The sequence below is a fragment of the Pongo abelii genome, chromosome 23 (assembly GCF_028885655.2).
Source record: "Pongo abelii isolate AG06213 chromosome 23, NHGRI_mPonAbe1-v2.0_pri, whole genome shotgun sequence".
NCBI lineage: Eukaryota > Metazoa > Chordata > Mammalia > Primates > Hominidae > Pongo > Pongo abelii.
Window position 1 is genome coordinate 37,575,770 of NC_085929.1, and position 21,679 is coordinate 37,597,448.

Sequence of the window (21,679 nt, forward strand, 5' to 3'; positions counted from 1 at the left end):
GTCTTGGGATGGGGGTAGTCAGAGGCAGGGACTAAAGAGGTGAGGGAATGACAGAAACGACATTTACCAGGCACCAGCTGTATACATTACACATGCCATCTCCTTTAGTCTGCACCGCAACCCTGTGAGATCAGTGCTATTCTTAGACCCATTTCACAGGTGAGCAAACTGAGGCCTTTAAAAGGTTATATCAACCTCTCAAGATCAGACACCAAACCATAGTTCAGCTAGGTGTCGCGGGGGGGAATACTTATTAAGTGCTAAGCACTGTATATGTATTGGTTCACTTAATCCTCAACAACCCTATGAGGTAGCTCCTGTTTAGAGACCCCCTTTTTTCAGAGGAGGAAACTAAGGCTTAGAGTGCAAGAGGGAGGTCCTTTGCACAAGGGCATGGAGGAGATTTGAATTTAGGGTTAGGGCTGGGCCAGGAAGGGCACAGCAGCTGTTAAAAGAAGGGGCCCCCCTGGGAGGAGGGGAGCTGAAAGCCCTCTCCAACACCCACCCCAATCCTGGATTCAGACACAGACATTTCTGTGACATCCCTAACTTCCCACCTGCTACCCCAGGCCACAGCACCCAGGCACTGGGGCTCCCCTAGGCAGGTTTTTGAGGCATGTATTATTTTTGCAACACGGACATAACATGTACCTCCTCTGGTACTGCCTGGGGCTGCTGCAATGAGTTACCCTTTCCCCATTCCCATCTGTATGTGAAGTTCCCTGGCAAGGCCAAAGCCCAGGGCATCAGAATGAGCTTCCTGAACACCACATCCAGGCATAGAAGAGTTGTGTCATACATAGCTCAAGGTCACCCAGAACAGCAGGAGACGTGGTCCAGCATTTGGGCCTTGAGATCCCCCCATTCAGCCTCTTGATTGTCCACAAAAGCCTCTGTCATGCTTCAGTGTAACTTATGGAGGGGAGGCTGAGATTCCCAAGGCCTGGCAAAGCCACGGGCAAGGTCCAGGCTGGTGCCCAGGAAAGCTGAAACTGAGGTCACTGGCTCCAGGACTTCTGCTGCCCATCGGGTCTCCTGGCTGCCTGGGTTAGCTGCAGGCACTGGTTGTAGAATGACACGGGGCCTCTCAGGGGCTCTGAAGGCCATGGCTGCCTCTCGTCTGTGCCTTTATCCTGGAGCTGGCGTCGCCTCTGCTGAAGCTTCCGCAAGTGCCGGGCTGACACCTTGATGGCCCTAGGGTCTCTGGAACAGCTGTAAGGAGAGAAGAGTGGGGCAGATGATCAGGGCTGACAAGGATCCCACCCTACTCTGCAGACAGTGGGCTGAGGCCCAGAGAGAGAGGGGGATGGGGCCAGAGTCACCAGCAAGGCAGAGAGGGGTGGGTTTCACGGAGAAAGGGTGTAATAAACCGGGCTGGTACCTGGAGGCCTGGGTTCTGCCACTAGCTGGCTGTGGAAACCCGAGCCAGAAGCCTCAGCCTCATCTATGAAATGGGAAAGTTAAGAAGGAGCTGGCTTTGAGAATCAGAATCCAAATGAAAGCAGAGCACAGTGGCTCATGCCTGTAATCCCAGCACTTCAGGAGGCCGAGGTGGGAGGATCACTTGAGTCCAGAAGTTCAAGACCAAATGAGATTGTGGATTAGGAGTGAGTTAAGTACACATTTTGCTGTGTGCCAGGCAGGGCATGACCTATGTGCATCCTGCCATTTCCTTGGTTCCTACGACCATTTTACAGACAAAGACATGGAAACTTGGAAAGGTGAACCAGTTACCAAAGTCATGTGGGAATCAAATGACAAAGCAAAGATGCGACCCATAGAGGCCAACTGCAGAGCTGGACCTGGGGCAGCCGGGGGTAGAGGGATGAGGCTATGGATGGGAGCTCAGAGGTCTCCCGATCCCTTCCCCTACCCCCTTGTCCCAAGCATCCAAAGTGGGTATAAGCAACCCACCCCTTGAGAAAACCCCCAGTCCCTCCTGGCTCTGACATCACTTACTCTTTGCCTTCCACACAGTCCAGTGGAGGGGCCAGCTTGAAGCAGGTTGTGCCCAGCAGCTCCCAAAGCATGTTGGTAACCTCGGGTGGGCTGTGGAGCCTCAGGAAGCGTGCCAGACTGAGAACAGAGGCAGGCTCAGGCCGGGGCAGGGCCTTGCCAGCCAGGGGCCCCTTCCCATGCCTGGCAGCAGGCAGCCCACCCCGCAAGGGTTCAAAGGGGCCTCACCGGCACGTGCAGTTGCAGTGGAAGAGGGGCTCTTGGGCGCTGTTGAGCAGCTGGAACTTGATTTCCTGGGGCCCAATCTGGTGCTCACACTGGTCCAGGTGGCGGCGGAAGCTGCGGCAGACCCGGCGGGCACCTGAGGGGTGGATGTGGTGTTGATGGGAGCCCAGTCCACCAGGGAGGCCCCACCAATGCCTGCGCCATCCAGGAGAAACACTAGCACATGTGCTCAGTCACACACACAGATTCCCTCCATTTCATGCCTTCTGAGAGTCTTTGTGCCCTCAGTGTGCCGCCCTTGTGGGAGTGCCTCCCTACCCCCAAGCCGCCAAACACAGTAGTACTGCCATGGGGGACACCCAGAGTACTGATGGTAGTCAAGAAAGGCTTCCAGGAGGCAGAGGCTGCTAAACTGAGGGTGGGAGAGAAGAGGAGGAGAGGAGGAACAGCATGTGCAAAGGCCTCGTGGTAGGAGAGAGCCTGATGCTTTTGAGGAACCAAATGAAGTTTGTGAAACTAGAGTTTTGACTGGGGTTAGGGTCTGCAGGGCCAAGGCTTGAGGGCCTCTGGGTGTTGGGACATCATTGGCTGAGATAAAGAGGAGTGGTGGTGGGTGCACAGTGGGGCCTGATGTGGTCAAATTCGTGGATTATGAAAATCCTGTGCTGCAGTGTGATTTGATGGGAGAGGTTGGGAGATCCCAGGAGGAAACTGGGGCAGGAAAAGAGGCAACACATGACCACCCCTAAACAGAGGCAGGGACACCCCCTCATGTCAGGAACCCCCAAGGTTAGGTTCTGAGCTCACCCTGAGGTTTTAGGCCACGCTGTGGGCCCTGGAGGCCTGTGGGGGCCACATCAAGCCTGGGAGAGACCATAGGGTCCTGGAGGGCTGTGGTGTTGGTTTTGCTGGGGCGCTTGGACCCTTTCTGCTGTGGTGGCCACTTCCGAAGGTGCTGCTTCTGTCGAGGCTTGGGAGGGGCTGGGCTCTGGGAGCTGGGAGTTGGGGAGGTGGCCCGGGAGCTCCAGGAGGCATTGTAGAAGGTCCTGGGCTGAAGGCGAGCGAGGGGCACTGTGCCATACGTCCTACACCTGGGTGGTGGCAGTTGGTGGAAATTGGTGACTAGGAATCCCCCTTCCAGAAGCCCCCAGGGTCGTCTCCACGGAGATCAATGCTCTGCCAGTCCCATCCCCCATCCCACTGGGTTGTGAGGGACACCCAAGGAGGGTCTGCATCCCGGGCCCTCAGGAGAGGACATGTAGGATGGGACATCATTCCCTGGAAGACAGACAGACAGATAGCTCTCCCTCACCAGGCTTGGAGCCTGGGCTCCCTCTCTGTCTGGAAAGGGACACAAGGGGGTGGCCACGTACCCGCCCCACCAGTACCACGCCACACACGCCTCCTGCTCCTCCAGCACAAAGCAGGGGATCTCCAGCACGTTGAAGAAGGCCACGCCCACGATGTCCGAGATGGAGTCGTGCTGATTCTGCAGGCATTGCTGAAACCTGCCCCAGAGCAGATACTCAGGACCCTGGGGCATGGAGGGCTGTCTGGCTCCTCCTACAGCCCACTGTGCCACTACCAGCTGGATGGTTTGGGGTCCAAGTGTCCCTTCTTTCTGGCCTCAGCTTTCCTACCTGCACCGTGGGGTCCAAGCTGGCTGAGCTTTAAGATCCTCTGCAATCCCAATGTCTAGTTACCCAGGAGCTGGGTAACTCCGCCCTGTCCCTGAGCTCTGGGCCCTCGCTGCCTGCCACCAACCTGATGTCACAGTCACAGTGGGAGATGGTGTGGAATCGGTAGTTTCGGATGCCATAGTTGTACTGCAAGGGTGAGATGTTCTGTGGGCAGCGGTCATGTTCCCGGCAACAGAGATCAGGTCCCTGGAAGACCCCTGCAGGGAGGGGAGGGGGCACTAACTCAACAGGGTCCTAGGCATCACGCACCAGCTATGCCCCCCGGTAGCAGGAGGGCAGAGACCTGGTTCTCACCCCAGCCCTGACACAAATGCCATGAGGGTCCTCAGACCAGTCACTCTCCCTTCTGTGGGACTCTCAGAGTTTCAAAGCTGGAAAAGAGAAGCCAAGCTGCAGCCCCTGTTGGGCAACTCTAAATGCCAGGCAGCCCACCCATAAATACATGGAAAGGTCTTCCTCGGGGGAATTGGAGTCTGCCTCCAGAGTTCCCAAGCCCACGCCCCAAATAAAACTCCAAAATTATGAATGTGTGTATGACGGAATGGCAAACAGGCAGGGTGCAACATTTCTCACTGGCACAAGGAGGTGTTGCCAGGATGCCAACCTGCTCTGACTCAGGTGCCAAGTCCTCCCCCAACCCTGCACACAAACGCACAGACATCTGTACTGATAGTGCAAGAAATTCATCTATGTTTATTACCATCTAAAAAATAGCACTCTTTACTAAGCATTTCCCACATGCCTGGCACTTCCCACATCCAGGCTCACAGCCAGCCCTGAAAGGGAGGTATCACCTTCATTTTACAGGTGAGGAAATAGGTCCAGAGAGGGGAAGTGACTTGCTCAGCTTGTATGTGCTGAGTTGGGATTTGAACCCAGGCCTTTCATCTCAGCATCCATTCCACTGGGCACCCCGTGCCCACAAAACCTCCTCCTGGGTAATGGCTTTTTGGCTCAGTTGACCCTGGATCCTCCCCCAGCCTGCCCAGTCCCTCGGATGGCATTTAATGAGGACTCCCCGGTTTGAATAAGACCTTCCCCAACCATGACCTCATTTAAGCACCCCATGATGAGATTCATGATTACCCCCACTTTACAGATAAGGACATTGAGGTTCACCATGGTCAAGTCACTCCTTCAGGGACACACAGCCTAGGAGAGTAAGGGCTAGGGCTGAAGAAACCTTGCTTCCCTGATCGGACCCCCCAGCCCACACACCGCTTATGGCTCACCCAGCTCTGAGGAGTTCCTAGCAGAATCTCCAACTCCACACCACAGCGTGCCAGGCATGGTCCATCCTCTCTTCTCTCGCTGGGGCCCTCCATCAGGGACTCCACTCTGCCCTGCTGCTCGCTTCTTCCTGGCCCCTGCTGGACTCTCCTCAGGCGCTTGGCATGCCTCCCACTGACTCTGAAGAGTGGCCAGTGCTCTCTGCAGCTCGGGTCCGGGGGTGTGGATGAAAGAGCCCCGGGCAGTCTCATGAGCACAGAGGGCACCGTAGGCTGCGGTGAGCTCCGGCTCATCCTCCCAGCTACATGCCTGCAGCCTCCTATGCGCATCCCAGCGGGCATGGATCAGGGCCAGTCCCTGAGCATCCTTGGCCAGGAAGCTCAGGTATCCCAGTGGGTTGCCAGGGACGGGCTTGGTCAAGTGGCAGGAAGTCCTGTACCAGCAGAGGGCAGGGGAGCCCCCCAGGAAGCCCAGCATCCCAAACAGCCCTGCCAGAACCCCCATTCTGCACTGACCCAGTCCAGTCAGACAAAGCCCCTGGGATGCCTGCCCTTGGTGGCCCCACGAGGCGGCAGCTGAGCAGTGGAACGGAAGCGGGTCCCAGCAGGCCCGGTGTGGCGGGACCAATGAACGGAGCTGCGGGAGGAGGAGGAAAGAGGCTGGAGTATGGGGTGATCTTGGGCTTGTAACCGAATCCACCGGCCAGGCAGGACGCTGATTGGCTGAGGAGTGCACTTGCCGGGGCCCACGCCCCCATTCTGCCTGCCCTTCTCAGCGCCATCCAGTCACCTGCTGCCAGCCCTGCCTGGAGTGAGACTATGGGAGCCAAAGCCCTAGGCTGTGGGATGGGGACCAGGCTGGGGCTTTCACATCTCCTTGAAGGGAAGGAAAAGGGTTCAGGAGCTTGGGGGAGTCCCCTAGAACCCACCCTTGTCACCCTTACCACAGTGGTGGCTGCCACACCCACCTCCATCAGGCTGGCAGGGGGCCATGGGCCTCTGCCAGGGCTGGGTGAAGGAGGTGAGGGCAGGGCTGGGGCTCTGAAGCTACCACCCTGGGAGCTCCCAAGGCTTCTGGGAAAGGGAGTGCCACCTGGGGTGCTCCCCTTCCAAGTCCTGGTTCTTAGAAAGGCTCTCGGCATACTCAGGGGACAGGGCCCCAGGGATCCCCACTTCCTAGGACTCCAAGCATGGGCCTGGCCTTGCAGCAACCCTCCTGGTCTGATGACTGGGGGAGACGCAGCGGGAACAGGCCTTGAGAGCCACATAGGGCAGGGCTGATGCTCTGGATTTGAAGGAACTATGGTCCCCAGAGTGGCAGAGAGTGGCCCAGGGTGTATGTCTGTGGCCACCTCCATCCCTGGCCACCTGGGGGGACACAGCAAGCATCATGTGTGCCTTATGAGACAGGAATCTCTCCATCAGGAAGGGGCTATACCCAGGTATTGCTCCTGGGTCCCAAAGCCCAGCTTCCAACCATCTTGTGAGGCCAGGGTGCTTACACCCATAGTGCAGATGAAGAAACTGAGGCTCAGTGAGGATGGGAAAACCTCAGGTGACAGGCTTCAGCTGGGGAGGGCTTAGAGGATGGGAGTGCAGCTCTTGGGGGTCTGGCTGGGAGTCAGGGCTGGCCAAGACAGTGACTTGTCTGTCTTCCATCTGCCCATTAGCCTGCTGCTTCTCCAGCCTCCCTCTGCCCCAGGCTCCATCTGAGTCTCTTCCAGGGGATGAGTCCCAGTGAGGTAAAGCCAGGGGCAGAGCTGGGGAAGGGGAGCTCACTGTGGGGCAGAGCTGGGGAAGGGGGCTGCAGGGTGGGCAGGTCCATCTCTGTAGCTTCAGAACCAGCCTGGGCCTGTGGCTCAAAGGGTCATAGCTGGGAACAATGAAGAGAAGGGAAAGAGGGTGGGGTAGTCCAGGGACCAAGCGCCTTCTCCCCAGAGGTTGAGAAAGGGGGTGTGGAATACAGCGAGTGGTGGCAGAGGAGGTAGACCTGGGGTTCCCAAGGGCAAGGATGTAGCTGAACAAAGGTGAGTCCCTCTGTGAAGAGTTCTGATGTTTGAGAAATCATCGTGCTGAGACTTCCTCCCATCATAGGAACTGCCACCCACCTCTGCCCCCTTTTCCACATTGCTGAGCCCTTCCCTGCCCATCACCTGGGGAGGCTGGGAGGTACGATACGAGGAGCCAAGCTTTCAAGGTCAGACAGCTCCAGCTTGGGTTTCCGCACAGATCCTAGGCTTAGAAATCTTAACTTCTCTGAGTCTTAGTTTCCTCATCTGTATCATGGGCATAATCACAGTAGTCACTCCACAGGATGTTGGGTAAGATTCCCAGCACAGTTCTTGGCACCCAAAACACCATCACTAAAGCCTCAGGATATCCCTGGCCAGGAAGCAGTTTACTCAGGAGAAAGCAAGTCCCAAGATTTTGGGGCCACAGCATCTGTGATATCTGAGAGCTCGGGCTAGATGGCGACTGTGGGAACAGTGGCCAGGACACTACCTGCCTGGGTCACTCCAGGCTTGTCCCTGTCCCTTTCTGGGACTCTGTTTCCCCCTCTGTACAGTGAGAAGTACAGTGGAGTTGACCTTTGAGGTCTTTTCCAGTCTGGGTCCCAAACAGCAGCAGGCTGGGGCTTGCCCAGGCCTCGAGGGAGGGTGTCACTGAGCTTTCTGTCCAGACTCCACCCAAAGACAAGTCAGTCAGCCACAGGATAGGCTCAGAGTCCTGCCTCCCACCAGGGTGTCCCTCAGAGGCCCCGGAGCAGAGGGGCCAAACCAGCAAGACAGGAAGGCCTGGGTCCTGCAGACGGAAGAGGGTCTGAGGCTTTTCTCTGGCCCTCCACCTGTCTGGGTGACGCAGGGTGCATAGTGGGTGCCAGTGGGGAGTAGGGGTGGGGGTTCATGAGAGAAGGAGGGGCAGGGCCCCTCCTTCCTCCCTGTGTGATCGTCTATTCCTGTCTCTCACCATCCTTCCCCAGCACACATTGTCTCCTTTTTGGCTTTTCTCCCCCATCCCTCTGTCTCTTGGTCTCTTTCTCTCTCTGGGTTTGATTCTCATAATTTCTTTCTGCCTCCTCCAGCCTGTTCTCTCCATCTTTCTGTCTCCCTCTCTAACTCTCCGTCTGATTTTCTCTCTCCATTTTTTTCTGTCTCTCTTTCCTCTGTCTCTCTTTACAGTTTTTCATTGTCCCATTCTGCTTCATTCTCCGCCCTCTCTCTCTCTGTACCTTCTTACCTCCCTATTTCTCTTTCTCATATTTCTGCCCTTCCATCTCTATGAGTATCTCTCTGTGCTTCTCTCTCTCCCTCTTTTTCCCATTGCTTTTTTAAAATTTTTCTTCTGAGACAGAGTCATGCTCTGTCACCCAGGCTGGGGTGCAAGGGCACAATCTTGGCTCACTGCAACCTCCACCTCCCGGATTCAAGTGATTCTCCTGCCTCAGCCTCCCAAGTAGCTGGGATTACAGGCACTTGCCACCACGCCTGGATAATTTTTGTATTTTTAGTAGAGACGTGGTTTCACCATGTTGACCAGGCTGGTCTTGAACTCCTGACCTTGTGATCTGCCCGCCTCAGCCTCCCAAAGTGCTGGGATTACAGGCGTGAGTCTGTAACCGCGCCCGGCCTTTCACATTGCTTTCTTAATTTCTTTCTTTCCCTCCCTCATTTCCTCCCCTGTCTCTCAGTTTCCCTCTTTCTGTTTCACTGTGTCTTTTGGTTTTTCTCCTTTTTTCCCCTCACCACCTCCTCTAGCTCTCATTTCCTTCCTCTCTGTCTCTCATTTTTTCCTCTGTCCTTTGTTTTCCTCTCTGTGTGTCCGTGCGTCTGTGTCTGGGTCTCTCTCCCTCTCTCTGTGTTTCCACCTCTCCCTCTCTCCTAATTCTTCTCTCTTCTTCCTTTCTCTGCTCTGTCCCCTCCACACCGTGACTCCAGGCCCAGGAACACAGAGGGCAAACCCCCTAACCCCGTGTGCCCTGCCCTTTCCCATTCATGTTTTCACGGACATGACTTCCCCTGAAGCTCACTACCCCTGCCCCTCCCTGGGGAGACAAGCAGGGTGGGGCTTCTCATCCCATATCCCATAGAGGTATGGAGTAAGGCCCAAGAAGAGGAGTGACTTGCTCACCCAGCAGATCCAGAGAGAAGCCAGCTTTGACTTCCCCTGGCATGTGAGGAAGGCCGCCCTGTGACTTGGGAGTCTCTTGGCTCTTCCACAGCCTCCTAGCCTCAGGCCTTCCTTCCCCAGTGGCCTGAAGGGTGCCTTCCTTCTGGCCCATGGAGCTGGCACTCCCAGCCTTACCCAGGGGCCTCTCTGTGGCTCTCTATGCCAGGAGAATGGGGCGGGCAGTGCCTAGCTCCAGAGTATTCTGTGTCCATTCAAAAACAAGTAGTTACTGAATCTATTATGTGCCAGGCACAGGTTGAGACTCTGGACACAGCCTGCGAAAGAGAGGAAGGGAGAGGGAATAGAGCAGTCAGGAGGGGTGGAGAGGGAACTCATGCCCCAGGGAAATGGGATCTGGCAGCCACAGAGAGGGGCCAGGGCAGGGGTGTCAGCTGGGTCCTCTAGGAAACTGCTGCCAAGCTAGAGTTAGAAGTCCAAGAGATTTATCAGAGGAAATGCCTATGAAAGATAAAGGGGGAAGAAGCAGGACTGGGCAGGGAAAGCCTTCCGACTGTGTTTCAGATCTGACATCTATGGGAAGAGAGGGGAAGGAGGGTTGGTTGAGAAGAGCCTCATGTTGAAGTGCCACTCTGAAAAAGTCTCAGCCAGCCAACAGGGAGCTCTGGTGCAAAGACTGCCTGTAGAAGAGTCCCAGTTGGGCAGAAATGGCCAAGCCCTAGTGTCCCAGCTGTGCCCAGACATTGGCTGGGGGGCTTCCCAGGAAGACAGTGGCCTCTGCTCTGCAGATCCTGATGGTGCTGTGGCTGGAGGTTGTTAGAAGACTGCTGCCACATCTGGAAACGTACCCACCCATTTGGCTGGGGCAGCCCCCACTGCAGACCAGGAGAGGAAACCCAGTGAGACAGACAGAGTCTGGCATGTGGGGAGGAAGCCCAGAAGGCAGTCTTCTTCCAGGAGATCCTAGGGTTATGGAGTACAAATCTATGGCTATAGAACCATGCCTGTAAGATTTCCAGGTAGTTCAGCCCCTAGCATACCTGCCATCAATGAAACCAAGCCCTAAGTATGAGGGAAGAAAGAATGAGATACAACTTGTGTCTAAAACTAAACATCTCAGTAGATGGGAAGAAACATATTATTCAATTCAATAGCTTATTAAACTAGAATAAAAGAGAGAGACAGAGAGAGATGGGGAGTCAGGGACCCTACAGAAATCATTCTAGGTCACAGAACAACATTAGAAGCTGTGGTGGTTTAAAAAGATGTGGAGAAATTCTTTGATACTCCTCCTTTCAAATGGTGGAGCCTAATTCCCCTACCTTGAGTATGAGCTACACTTAGTTACTTGCTTCTAACAAATCAAATGCGATGGAAGTGAGGTAACCTCTGAGACTAAGTCATAAAAGGCGTTGTGCCTGACTTCTTGCTCTTCTTCCTGGATGACTCACTCTGTGGAAGCCAGCTCACATGTCACAAAGACATTCAAGCAGGACCAGGTGTGGTAGCTCACCCATGTAATCCCAACACTTTGGGAAGCTGAGGCAGGAGGATTGCTTGAGGCCAGGAGTTTGAAACCAGGCTGACCAACACGGCAAGACCCTGTCTCAAAAAAAAAAAAAAAAACAATTAACTGGGTACAGTGGCACACACCTGTGGTCTAGCTATTTGGGAGGCTCAGGTGAGAGGATCGCTTGTGCTCTGGAGGTGAAAGCTGCAGTGAACCATGATTGTACCACTGCACTCCAACTGCAACAGAGTTGCAGGATCTCACTGCCTCAAAAACAAGACAAAAGAAAAACAAAACAAAACAAAAAACAAAAAGGACATTCAAGCAGCCCTATGAAGATGCCCATGTGGTGAGGGAGGAACTGAGGCTTTCTGTTAACATCCTTGTGAGTGAGCCACTTGGAAGCAGACCCTTAAGCCCCAGTCAAGCCTTCAGATAAGTACAGCCCCATCTGACTTTTTTTTGGTAACAGAACTTTTAAGATACAATTCACATACCATACAATGCATCCATTTAAAGTATACAGTTCAATGTTTTTTAGTATATCCATAGTTGTGCAACCATCACCACTATCTAATTCCAGAACATTTTCATCATCCCAAAAAGAAATTCTGTAAGTCATTAAGCCTTCCTCTCTCCCCTATCCCCTATAAACCACTAATCTACTTTATGTCTCCATAGAGTTGCATATTCTTTTGCTTGGTTTTTTTTTTTTTTTTTTTTTGAGATGAAGTCTTGCTCTGTTGCCCAGGCTGGAGTGCAGTGGCACAGTCTTGGCTCACTGCAAGCTCCACCTCCCGGGTTCACGCCATTCTCCTGCCTCAGCCTCCTGCGTAGCTGGGACTACAGGCGCCTGCCACCACGCCCGGCTACAGAGTTGCATATTCTATACATTTCATATCTAGAGAATTGTACAATGTGTGGTCTTTTGTGATTGGCACTTTTCATTTAACATAATGTTTCCAAGGTTGATCTGTGTTGTAGCATCTATTTGTACTTCATTTCTTTTTATGACTGGATAAGATTCCATTGTATGGATACACCACATTTTGTTTATCCATTCATCAGCTGGTGGACGTTTGGGTTGTTTCCACTTTTTGGCTATTATGAATTATGCTACTATGAACATTCATGTACAAGTTTTTGGACATACTATTTTAATTTTTTTTTTTGAGATGCAGTCTTGCTCTGTCACCCAGGCTGGAGTGCAGTGGCATGATCTCGGCTCACTGCAACCTCCACCTCCCAAGTTCAAGCAATTCTCCTGCTTCATCCTCCTGAGTAGCTGGGATTACAGGCGTGCACCACCACACCTGACTAATTTTTGTATTTTTAGTAGAGATGGGGTTTCATCACATTGGCCAGGCTGGTCTTGAATTCCTGACCTCATGATTCGCCTGCCTCAGCCTCCCAAAGTGCTGGGATTACAGGCGTGAGCTGCCACGCCTGGCCATGGATGTATGATTTTATTTCTCTTGGGTATATACCTAGGAGTGAAATTGCTGGGTCATATGCTAACACTATATTTAACATTTTGAGGAACTGCCAGGCTGATTTTCAAAGTGACTGCACTATTTTACATTCTCAACTGCAGTGTATGAAAGTTCTGATTTCACCACATCCTTGCCAACATTAGTTATTGTCTGTCTTTATAGCTGTCCTATTGTGAAGTGGTATCTCATTGTGATTTTGATTTGCATTTCCCTGATGACTAATGATATTGAGCACCTTTTCATGTGCTTATTGGCCATTTATATACATGTCGAGTATCCCTTATCTGAAATGTTTGGGACCAGAAGTGTTCAGATTTGGGGTTTTTTTCAGATTTTGGAATATTTGCATTATACTTAACCAGCTGTACACCTCTAATCAGAAAACTCCAAATCTGAAATGCTCCAACAAGCATTTCTTTTGAGCATCATGTTAGCACTCAAAAACTTTTGGATTTTGGAGCATTTTGTATTTTGTATTTTTGGACTAGGGATGCTCAACTTGTATTTTCTTTGGAGAAATATGGCTGATGTCATTACTGTAACCTCATGCATTCTGAGCCAGAACTATTCAACTGAGCTACTCTTGAATTCCTAACCTTCAGAAACTGTGTGAGTTAATAAATGTTTGTTTGAGATGCTAAATTTTTTTTTTAACACAGCAATAGGTAACTAACATAGAAACATTCTATTAAAATCAGGAACACATCATGAGTACCTACTATTAATGCTACTAAAAGTCCCAGCCAATGCAATAAGACAAGAAAAAAATACAAATTGTCAAGTTTGGAAAGGAAGAAACAAAACTGTTATTGTTTACAGATTAATCTTCCACCTAAAAACTCCAGGTGTGTCTAACACCTTTGGTGTAGGTAAGGCAGTATGGTAGGATGGAATAAGCCCAGGTCAGACCCAAATTTGAGACCTAGATTTTTTCTCACTTTCTGTGTGATCTCAGCCAAGTCCTTTTGCCTCTTTGGGCCTCATTGGTGAAGTGGAGATAATAACACTTATGCCATGAGGATTAATATGAGTGTAAGTAAAGTGCCTCAGTGACCGACACACAGTAGCCTTTGACAAATGAGATCTTCATTTAAGGAGGGCACTTGAGGGCAGAAGCCAGGCAAGATGGCAGTGTGACTGACCTGATATTCAGTTCACCAGGCTGTAGAATGTGGGCTCCTTCCGTGTCCTCAGATGACTCCAGCCTGCTAGTGGGGTTCTAAGAAGCCCAGGAGATCCTTCCCTATACCCTGGGTTCAACCCCTAGCTCCACTTCCCCTCCTGGGCAGCCTTGGGCAAGTCAGTTACTTTGGCTGAATCCCCGTTATACACTCTACTGATTGGGATGCTTATGCCTACTTTTCTTTCTTCCCTGGAGTGCAGTGAAGATCAGAGTTGGGGAAGGAGCTCACTGACGGGAATGCCTCACAGTAAGCCAGAAACTATAGGGAAATCCAGTAGAAACAAGGGGCAGAATGGGCTGTGAGAGCTCTACCTAACTGGACAATGAAGCCCCAAAGGACCTTGGGGTATGGGATAGAATGATGCTGAGTGCAAGATTCACTCCCCTTCTGTTCCAACACCACTTGACATCCTACCATGTCCCAGTAGTAGAGTTGTCAGATAAAAAAAAAAAATGCCTAGTTAAATTTGAATTTCAGAAAACAAGAAATAATTTTTATGTAAGTATATGCCCAAACATTGCAATTATTATTATTTATTTTTATTTTTATTTTTTAGATGGAGTTTGCTCTGTCACCCAGGCTGGAGTGCCGTGGCAGAATCTCGGCTCACTGCAATCTCCACCTCCTGGGCTTAAGTGATTCTCTTGCCTCAGCCTCCTGAGTAGCTTGGATTACAGGCTCCCGCCACCACACCCAGCTAATTTTTGTATTTTTCGTAGAGATAGGGTTTCACCGTGTTGGCCAGGCTGGTCTTGAACTCCTGACCTCAAGTGATCTGCCTGCCTTGGCCTCCCAAAGTGCTGGGATTACAGGCACGAGCCACCGTGCCTGGCTGCAATTATTTTTTTAGTTATCTGAAATTCTAATTTAACTGCATATGCTGTGTTTTTGTTTACTATATCTGGTAACCCTGCCCAGCAGGAGTGAAGTGAAGACACCCAGGGACTCTTCACCTCACTTCACAATGGAGGCCCTAGGAGGAGATCAGATTTGCCCAAAGCTCTGTGACATATCCATTATTTTGTTCTACACAAGGCCCCTTGGCTGAGGTTTAAACCTGGGCTGTTTGTGTTGGCTCTAACTCAGAGAACTTAGCTCACATCCCTTCCTTCCCTCTTGGGGCTGGCCTGGGCCTTGGGGCCATTCACAGTCTCTGGGAGTCTAACTCACAAGATAGAATGAAGAGGGTGGGTGGACAGGGAGCATTAAAGGAGGATCAAGAGGCTCAGCAGGAGATCTAACTACAGAATGTGGCTCCTGGTAGACTAATAATGCCACTTCTATTTCTACAGCCAAAGACTCAAGTTCTCAAGCAGTTTTTAATCTGTGAATTTGCCCTATGTGAATGGCAGAGGAGAAATGGAGCTAGGGCTAGTCTCCGAGCCTCCTGACACTCAGGCCTCTCCTTGCTGCTCTGGGGTCTGGAGAAGAGGGTTAGGAGAGAGGCCCTCTGATGCCCAGACCAGGGAATTGGAAAGAGGAAGTCTTGTGGAAAAGCAGGGTGGGTCCTGCCTGAAGCCCCTGGAGTTTGGTCCAGCCTCTGCTGTCACCTAGTGGACACCCCATGCCAGTGCCTCCTTGAGACTCCTGAACAAGGCTGTCTGCTCCTTTCCTGGTCGGTCGTGCCTGCTAGCCTAGTCCTTCTTGGCTCTGATTCGCTATATGACCCTGAACAAGCCCTTTTCTTCTCTGATTCTCAATTTTATCTCTTGGAACAGTGGTTCTCTAAACGGTAGCAGGCCCAATCTTTCTAAAACACAAACATAGCCAGGTCTCTCCACTGTCTATATCTGTCTTCTGACCTCTCTGGCCCTCATGCTGAAGCCTGGTGGGCGGGCGCTGCAGGATCTGAGCCCAGCTGACTTCACCTACTCCCCACATCTCTGTTCTAACCACATGGAACTACATTCATATTCTCAATTAACACGCTTTCTAAGAGCCTTTGCACATGCTGTTCCCTTTGCCTAAAACACTTTTCCCCCTTCTTTACCTGGCTTGTTCTTACTCATCCTTCAGATGTTGGCTTAGCCATCCTGCAACCACCTTTGCAAAAATTATAACTGAGGAAATCATGACACTGAAAGAAATCAGACCTCACCGATTCCATCTTGCTTCTAACCTTTAAGCTGTCCTTGTTCATTCCTGGGCGTAGGCCAAACTAACTTTGGGAAGGAATTCAGTTAATCATTTGACTCTGAAACAAAATTGGTAATAGCCCTTTTCCAAAAAGACCCCTTTCTTGCCTGGTGGGGACCAGTCTGTTTTTGCAAGACTAACAGATTAGCTACAAGATTAGAAATTACAGTTTAGGGTCATGCAGCCTCCAGCTCCAAGAGTCTGAACCTCCCCAAATTGCTTCTGGGGATAACATCAGTATTATAAAATCTAAGATCAGTGCTTGAGGTATTTTGCAGACCCTGCACTGGATGGATCAGCTGACACTACCCAGACCGGTAATGTGGCTCAACCAGCTCTGCCATCCCACCCAGGAACAGAAGACAGCAAGAAAAACTCCCTTCGACCCCCTATAATTCCATCTCCAACCTGACCAATCAGCACTCCCCACTTCCCAAGCCCCTACAAATTATCTTTAAAAACTCTGATCTCCAAATGCTCTGGAAGACTGATTCGAGTAACAATAAAACTCGGGTCTCCCCCACAGCCGGCTCTACGTGAATTACTCTTTCCCCATTCCAATTCCCCTGTCTTGATAAATCAGCTCTGTCTAGGCAGCAGGCAAGGTGAATTTGTTGGGGGGGTTACAATCCTATCCAGGAAGCCCCCGCCACCACCCTCACCCCCATGTCCCCACACCAGGATGGGCGAGCATACCTTAGGTCTCCACTGAGAACTGGTTGTGGTTTCAAGAGGGCATATGATTCTGGAAGAGGTCAAATGTCAGCCCAGGGGGCTGACGGATAGCCATGGGCTCAGGGTTCAAAATAACCTGATTTCCCATCCCACTATGCCAAGGTTGGACGCTGCATATGATTACCAGCCAATGACTCCACCTCTCCAAACCTATTTAACAGATGAACAAATCAGACCATGTCTGCACCCACACTGGTCAACAGAATTCCAATGCTAGCCACAAATGTAATCTGAAATTTTCTAGCCATCGAGAACATAAAAGAAAGAGGTGAAAGTAATTTTAATAAGACATTTTGTGAGCTGGACCTGGTGGCGCACCCCTGGTGGCTGAGGCGGGAGGATCACTTTGAGCCCAGGACTTCAGGCTGCAGTGAACTTTGATCAATCCTGCCACTGCACTCCAGTCTGGATGATAGAGTGAGACCCGGTCTCAAAAAAAAAGATTAATAATACACTTTATGTGATCCGATGTGTAAAATATTATTTCAATGTGTAATCACTATTTTTAAATTATTAACAAGCCATTTTACACCCTTTTTTGGTACCAAGTTTTTGATATCCTGTGTGTATTTTATTTACACTTATTGTGCATTTCAATTTGGATTCCATCTCAAGCACTCAGCCACATGAGGCTAAAGACCACTGTTTTGGATAGCACAGCTCTACATGTAGCATTGGGGAAACAAGAATGATTCCCAGGTTTTTGGTCTGAACATGGATGGACAAAGGATAGGGTAATTTCTTGGTATGGAGGAGGGTGAACAAATGTGGTACAGGGTTGGGGAGAGTCTGAGGGCCATTGTCCTTTTAAGTGTTCATTGCCCTACATCTTCGGAAAGTTTCTAGATACCTGTCTGGGAGCTGTGTAGACCCTGGTTTGTGTAGATCCTGGTAGCTTGGTGCTAGTGCCTGGGCCTCCTCCTCGAGGCCTGAGAAGGGGTCGTGAAGTCACTCTCACTTCTCTCCCAGACCCCACAGTCCTAGGCTCTGCCCTTTTATGCTGTCAAGGTGTAGGCATTCCCTCTACCAAAGATTTAGCAAAAAAGAAAACTCAAGTTAATTTTGAATTTCAGATAAACAACATGTAATTTTTTTTTTTTTTTTTTTTTTTGAGACAAGATCTTGCTTTGTTGCCCAGACTGGAGTGCAGTGGCACAATGATGGCTCACTGCAGCCTTGAATTCCTGGGCTCAAGTGATCCTCCCACTTCTGCCTCCTGAGTAACTGGGACTACAGGCGTGCACCACCACGCCTGGCTAATTTTTAAAACTTTTAGTAGAGATGGGGTCTATGTGGCCCAAGCTGGTCTCAAACTCCTGGCTTCAAGCGATCCTCCTGCCTTGGCTTCCCAAACTGTTGGGATTACAGGCATGAGCCACCGCACCCAGCATAATAATTTTTAAATGTAAGTATGTCCCAGGTGATATTTGGGACATATTTATATTTTAACAATTTGATGTTTATGTGAACTTCAAATTTAATTGGGCATATCCTGCATTTTATCTGGCAACCCTACTTCTAGTTCATCCTTCTGGACTTGGAAGCACTGAATCTGGCTCTATTTCCTTGTTGTGTGACTTGGTCACATTTCCTCACCTCTCTGAACTTCAGCTTCCTCCTCTGTAAAGTGGCCACAAATACTTCTTTCCTCAATGAACTGTTAAAAGGACTCACTGAGAAAAGTATGAGAAAATGACCTCCAGGAGTTTGAGACCAGCCTGACCAACATGGTGAAACCCCGTTTCCACTAAAAATACAAAATAATTAGCTGGGCGTGGTGGTGCGCACCTGTAATCCCAGCTACTCAGGAGGCTGAGACAGGAGAATCACTTGAACTCGGGAGGCAGAGGTTGTAGTGAGCAGAGATTGCACCACTGCACTCCAGCCTGGGTGACAGAGTGAGATTCCATCTCAAAAAAAAAAGAAAAAAAGAAAAGGACCTCCCGGCCAGGCACAGTGGCTCACATCTATAACCTCAGCAATCTGGGAGGCCAAGGCAGGCAGGTTGCTTGAGCCCAGAAGTTCCAGACCAGCCTGGACAACATGGCAAAATCCTGTCTTTACAAAAAATACAAAAATTAGCTGGGCATCGTGGCACATGCCTGTAGTTCCAGCTACTCAGGAGGCTGAGGTTGGAGGAGCACCTGAGCCTGAGGAGGTTGAGACTGCAGTGAGCCAAAATCGCACCACTGCCCTCCTCCAGCCTGGGTGACAGAGTGAGACCCTGTCTCAAAAAAAAAAAAAGAAAAAAAAAAAAAAGGAAGGACCTCCCCATGATGCCTGGCACATAGTAGGCCCAGAGCAAACATCTGCCCTTCCTTCAGTCTCCCAGATGTGCAAGGCAGCTCCACTGTCCAATGAGTGCCCCACCTCCCTCCCTCTCCGCACTACCCAGGATCCCATAATTCCATAATTTCTCAGTGCCTTTTTGTATTGTCCTTCTCTTCACTAGTATTTCTTTCCCTGGTTTCCAGACTTTTTTTTTTTTTTTTTTTTTTTTTTTTTAGAGAAAAGGTCTCACTCTGTCACCCAGGCTGAAGTGAAATGCAGTGGCGTGATCATAGCTCACTGCATCCTGAAGCTCCTGGGCTCAAGCCATCTTCCCACCTCAGCCTTCTCAGTAGCTGGGACTACAGATGAATGCCACCATGCCCAGCTAAATTTTTTTTTGTAGAGACAGGGTCTTGCTACATTGCCCAGGCTGGTTTTGAACTCTTAGCCTTAAGTAATCCTCCCTTGTCGGCCTCCCAAAATGTTGATATTACAGACGTGAACCGCTGTGCCTGGCCAGCTTCCTGAACTTTTGGCCATGACTCATCTTTGCTAGGAATATCCTAGAATCCTCTGGAAAGGGCCTAATTCCCAAGAATAGAGTCCTGCTGACCTAGCTCTCAGAAGATTCCAGAATATGGCTCAGATACTACCTGGTGGCTATGTATCTAAACAAAAAATACTATCACTACCAGACATGAATCTGAAAGGTCAGGCTGGTTCACTCTGCCCCTGACCAGCAGGGCCACCGTGAGGGCAGAGCCCTGGGCCAGGCCCCAGTAGGAGACTGAATAAATGGACCCTGAGCTGTCCTGGGGCAGGGAACTTGATGGCAGGGGAGCAGCGGGCTTCAACGTGACCCTAGTACCCATACACAGAGAATGAGAGGAGCCTGAGGCCCAGGGATGGGTGGCCTGTCTGAGGGCACACAGCAAAGATTTGCCTATTTGCCCCAGATCAGGGGACTAATAAGGCCGTGCTCCTAACCCGCCCACTCCTCTGTGGAAGAACTGGGATTTAGGAGAATCAGGCAGTACTTTCTCTGGCTTATTCTCACTTCTGTCTGCAGACACGGTCTTCCTCTCTCAGCCTCCTGTACCCATGAGGAGAGACTAATGTGGGGTAGGGGTAGGGAAATGGCTAGGTCCAGGGAACCTTCTCCCCCATGTCAGGTGAGGAGACTGGAGGAGAAAGTGATGCTACCTCCTTACCACCTACCAGAGATGGTGCTCCCTGGGATGCTGGAATGCTCTCTCTCTGCTTGCATTGAACAGATCATAAAATTGAGTCCCAGAGAAGAGCAGGGACCTGTGAGTCCTAGAAGATCAAATAGGGCTGGCTGATGCCTATAATTCTAGCACTTTGGGAGGCCGAGGCAGGCGGATTGCCTAAGCTCAGGAGTTTGAGACCACCTGGGCAACATGGTGAAAACCCATCTCTACAAAAAATACAAAAAATTAGCCGGGTGTAGTGGTGAGTGCCTGCCTACTTCCAGCTACTCGGGAGGCCGAGGCATGAAAATCGCTTGAACCCAGGAGGCAGAGGTTGCAATGAGCCAAGATCGTGCCACCGCACTCCAGCCTGGGTGACAGAGGGAGACTCTGTTAAAAAAAAAAAAAAAAATCAAGTGGGCCAGAAGGTCCCCCAGACTTCTTGCCTCTCCTCACTTGGCAGGTAAACACCTGTGGCCGAAGTCCTTAATCATGCCCTCTCCCACCTTATAATTTACCCACTCTTTGGTTGTTGGTTTTTGTTTTTGTTTTGGTTTTGGTTTGGTTTTTTTGAGACAGAATTTCACTCTTGTCGCCCAGGCTGGAGTGCAATGGTGTGATCTCGGCTCACTGCAACCTCCGCCTCCCCAGTTCAAATGATTCTCCTACCTCAGACTCCCAAGTAGCTGGGATTGCAGGCACCCACCACCATGCCCAGCTAATTTTTGTATTTTTAGTAGAGACGGGGTTTCACCATGTTAGCCAGGCTGGTCTTGAACTCCTGACCTCAGGTGATCCGCCCGCCTCAGCCTCCCAAAGTGCTGGGATTACAGGCATGATGAGCCACCGCACCTGGCCTAATTTACCCACTCTTTAACCTTCCTGGTCCGCCAAACTCGTGGCTCCCCCTGAGGTTCTACAGGGGCCTCCTATTTGTGTTGTGTTCCTAATCTCCATCCCTTCCCTCTGCCCTCTGGAGAGGGTCTAAATGCCTCTGCATGGTCTTCCACTCCCACCCACCCCACCCCACCCACTACCCCAAGCCCTTCCTTCCTTGCCAGCCTATCACTCCTTCCATCCCTTCACAGACCCTGCTCTCTGTGCCAGGGTGGTGAAGCAACATTTCAACAGGAGCATGTTTTGAGGGCGGATTCCAGTTTTGGGCCTGATTCTTACCAGCTGTGTAGTCTTGGGCACGTTGCTTAACTTCTCTGGTCCTCTAGCTTCTCATCTGTAGTAAGACTTCCTTCACAATCCTGGGGTGAGGGTTAAATTGCATAAAGCCCTTAGCACAGTATGCAGCACATTATAAACATTCAATAAATATTAGCTGCTGCTATTATTATTATTAGAGGAGTAAGGGCAAAGAAGGCGAGGGGGCAGGGGGACTTGGGAGCAAGCAGAGGAAGAAATCAGAAAATTTATATTTTTAAAATTATTTCCCACCAGAATGAATATTTTTTATTCGGCACAATGTTGTAGGTGTCAAATAATATTAAATCTATGCTGGGTTCTGGCAGGATAAATGCCAACATCACCAACAGGGCTTCCAGGGACTATAAGTGCCTTAGTGTGCTAAAGCAGAGAAGATATTACTTGATACATTTTTGAAGCTGAAGTGCTTCCAAGTTTGGTAGTTCCAATTCTGTTACTTCTTGGGAACGTTTTTAATAACAAGAACATGAAGAAATAAACAGTGCTGGTTCCCTAATGTTAAGGTTTCAGGAACATGGTTATTGCTTTCCAGAAAATACCATGAGAATGACCTCATTTCCGACTAAGGAAAAGTTGAACTCTCTCCATTTTTTCCACCTTATGAACCCAACAAAAAGAGCAAAGAGGAATATAATCAGTGAGTTTATCTTAATGAAAGCTGATGGCTTCAATATCTTTTTTCCCGGTTT

General features: G+C 50.5%; 1 protein-coding gene across 1 annotated transcript; it reads right to left on the minus strand.

The window, feature by feature from the left end:
- Positions 1 to 62: 62 nt before the first annotated feature.
- Positions 63 to 5,774, minus strand: PLA2G3 (phospholipase A2 group III). The gene is made up of 7 exons (XM_002831020.4): positions 5,114 to 5,774; positions 3,946 to 4,078; positions 3,555 to 3,689; positions 2,989 to 3,272; positions 2,185 to 2,317; positions 1,960 to 2,076; positions 63 to 1,212 (listed from the first exon to the last, which is right to left on the minus strand). Exons 1-7 carry the CDS (start codon positions 5,613 to 5,615, stop codon positions 999 to 1,001), a joined length of 1,518 nt encoding a protein of 505 aa, XP_002831066.3. The 5' UTR covers positions 5,616 to 5,774; the 3' UTR covers positions 63 to 998.
- Between the last annotated feature and the right edge of the window lie 15,905 nt (positions 5,775 to 21,679).

Bases quoted from the DNA above. Each gene is read 5' to 3' on its own strand.
- PLA2G3 (XM_002831020.4), bottom strand. From the start codon at position 5,615: ATGGGGGTTCTGGCAGGGCTGTTTGGGATGCTGGGCTTCCTGGGGGGC. The intron at 2,318-2,988 runs GTGAGCTCAGAA...TCCACCCCTCAG, and splicing joins GCGTGGCCTAAAACCTCAGG to GTGCCCGCCGGGTCTGCCGC. The intron at 1,213-1,959 runs GTAAGTGATGTC...CTCTCCTTACAG, and splicing joins GACTGTGTGGAAGGCAAAGA to CTGTTCCAGAGACCCTAGGG.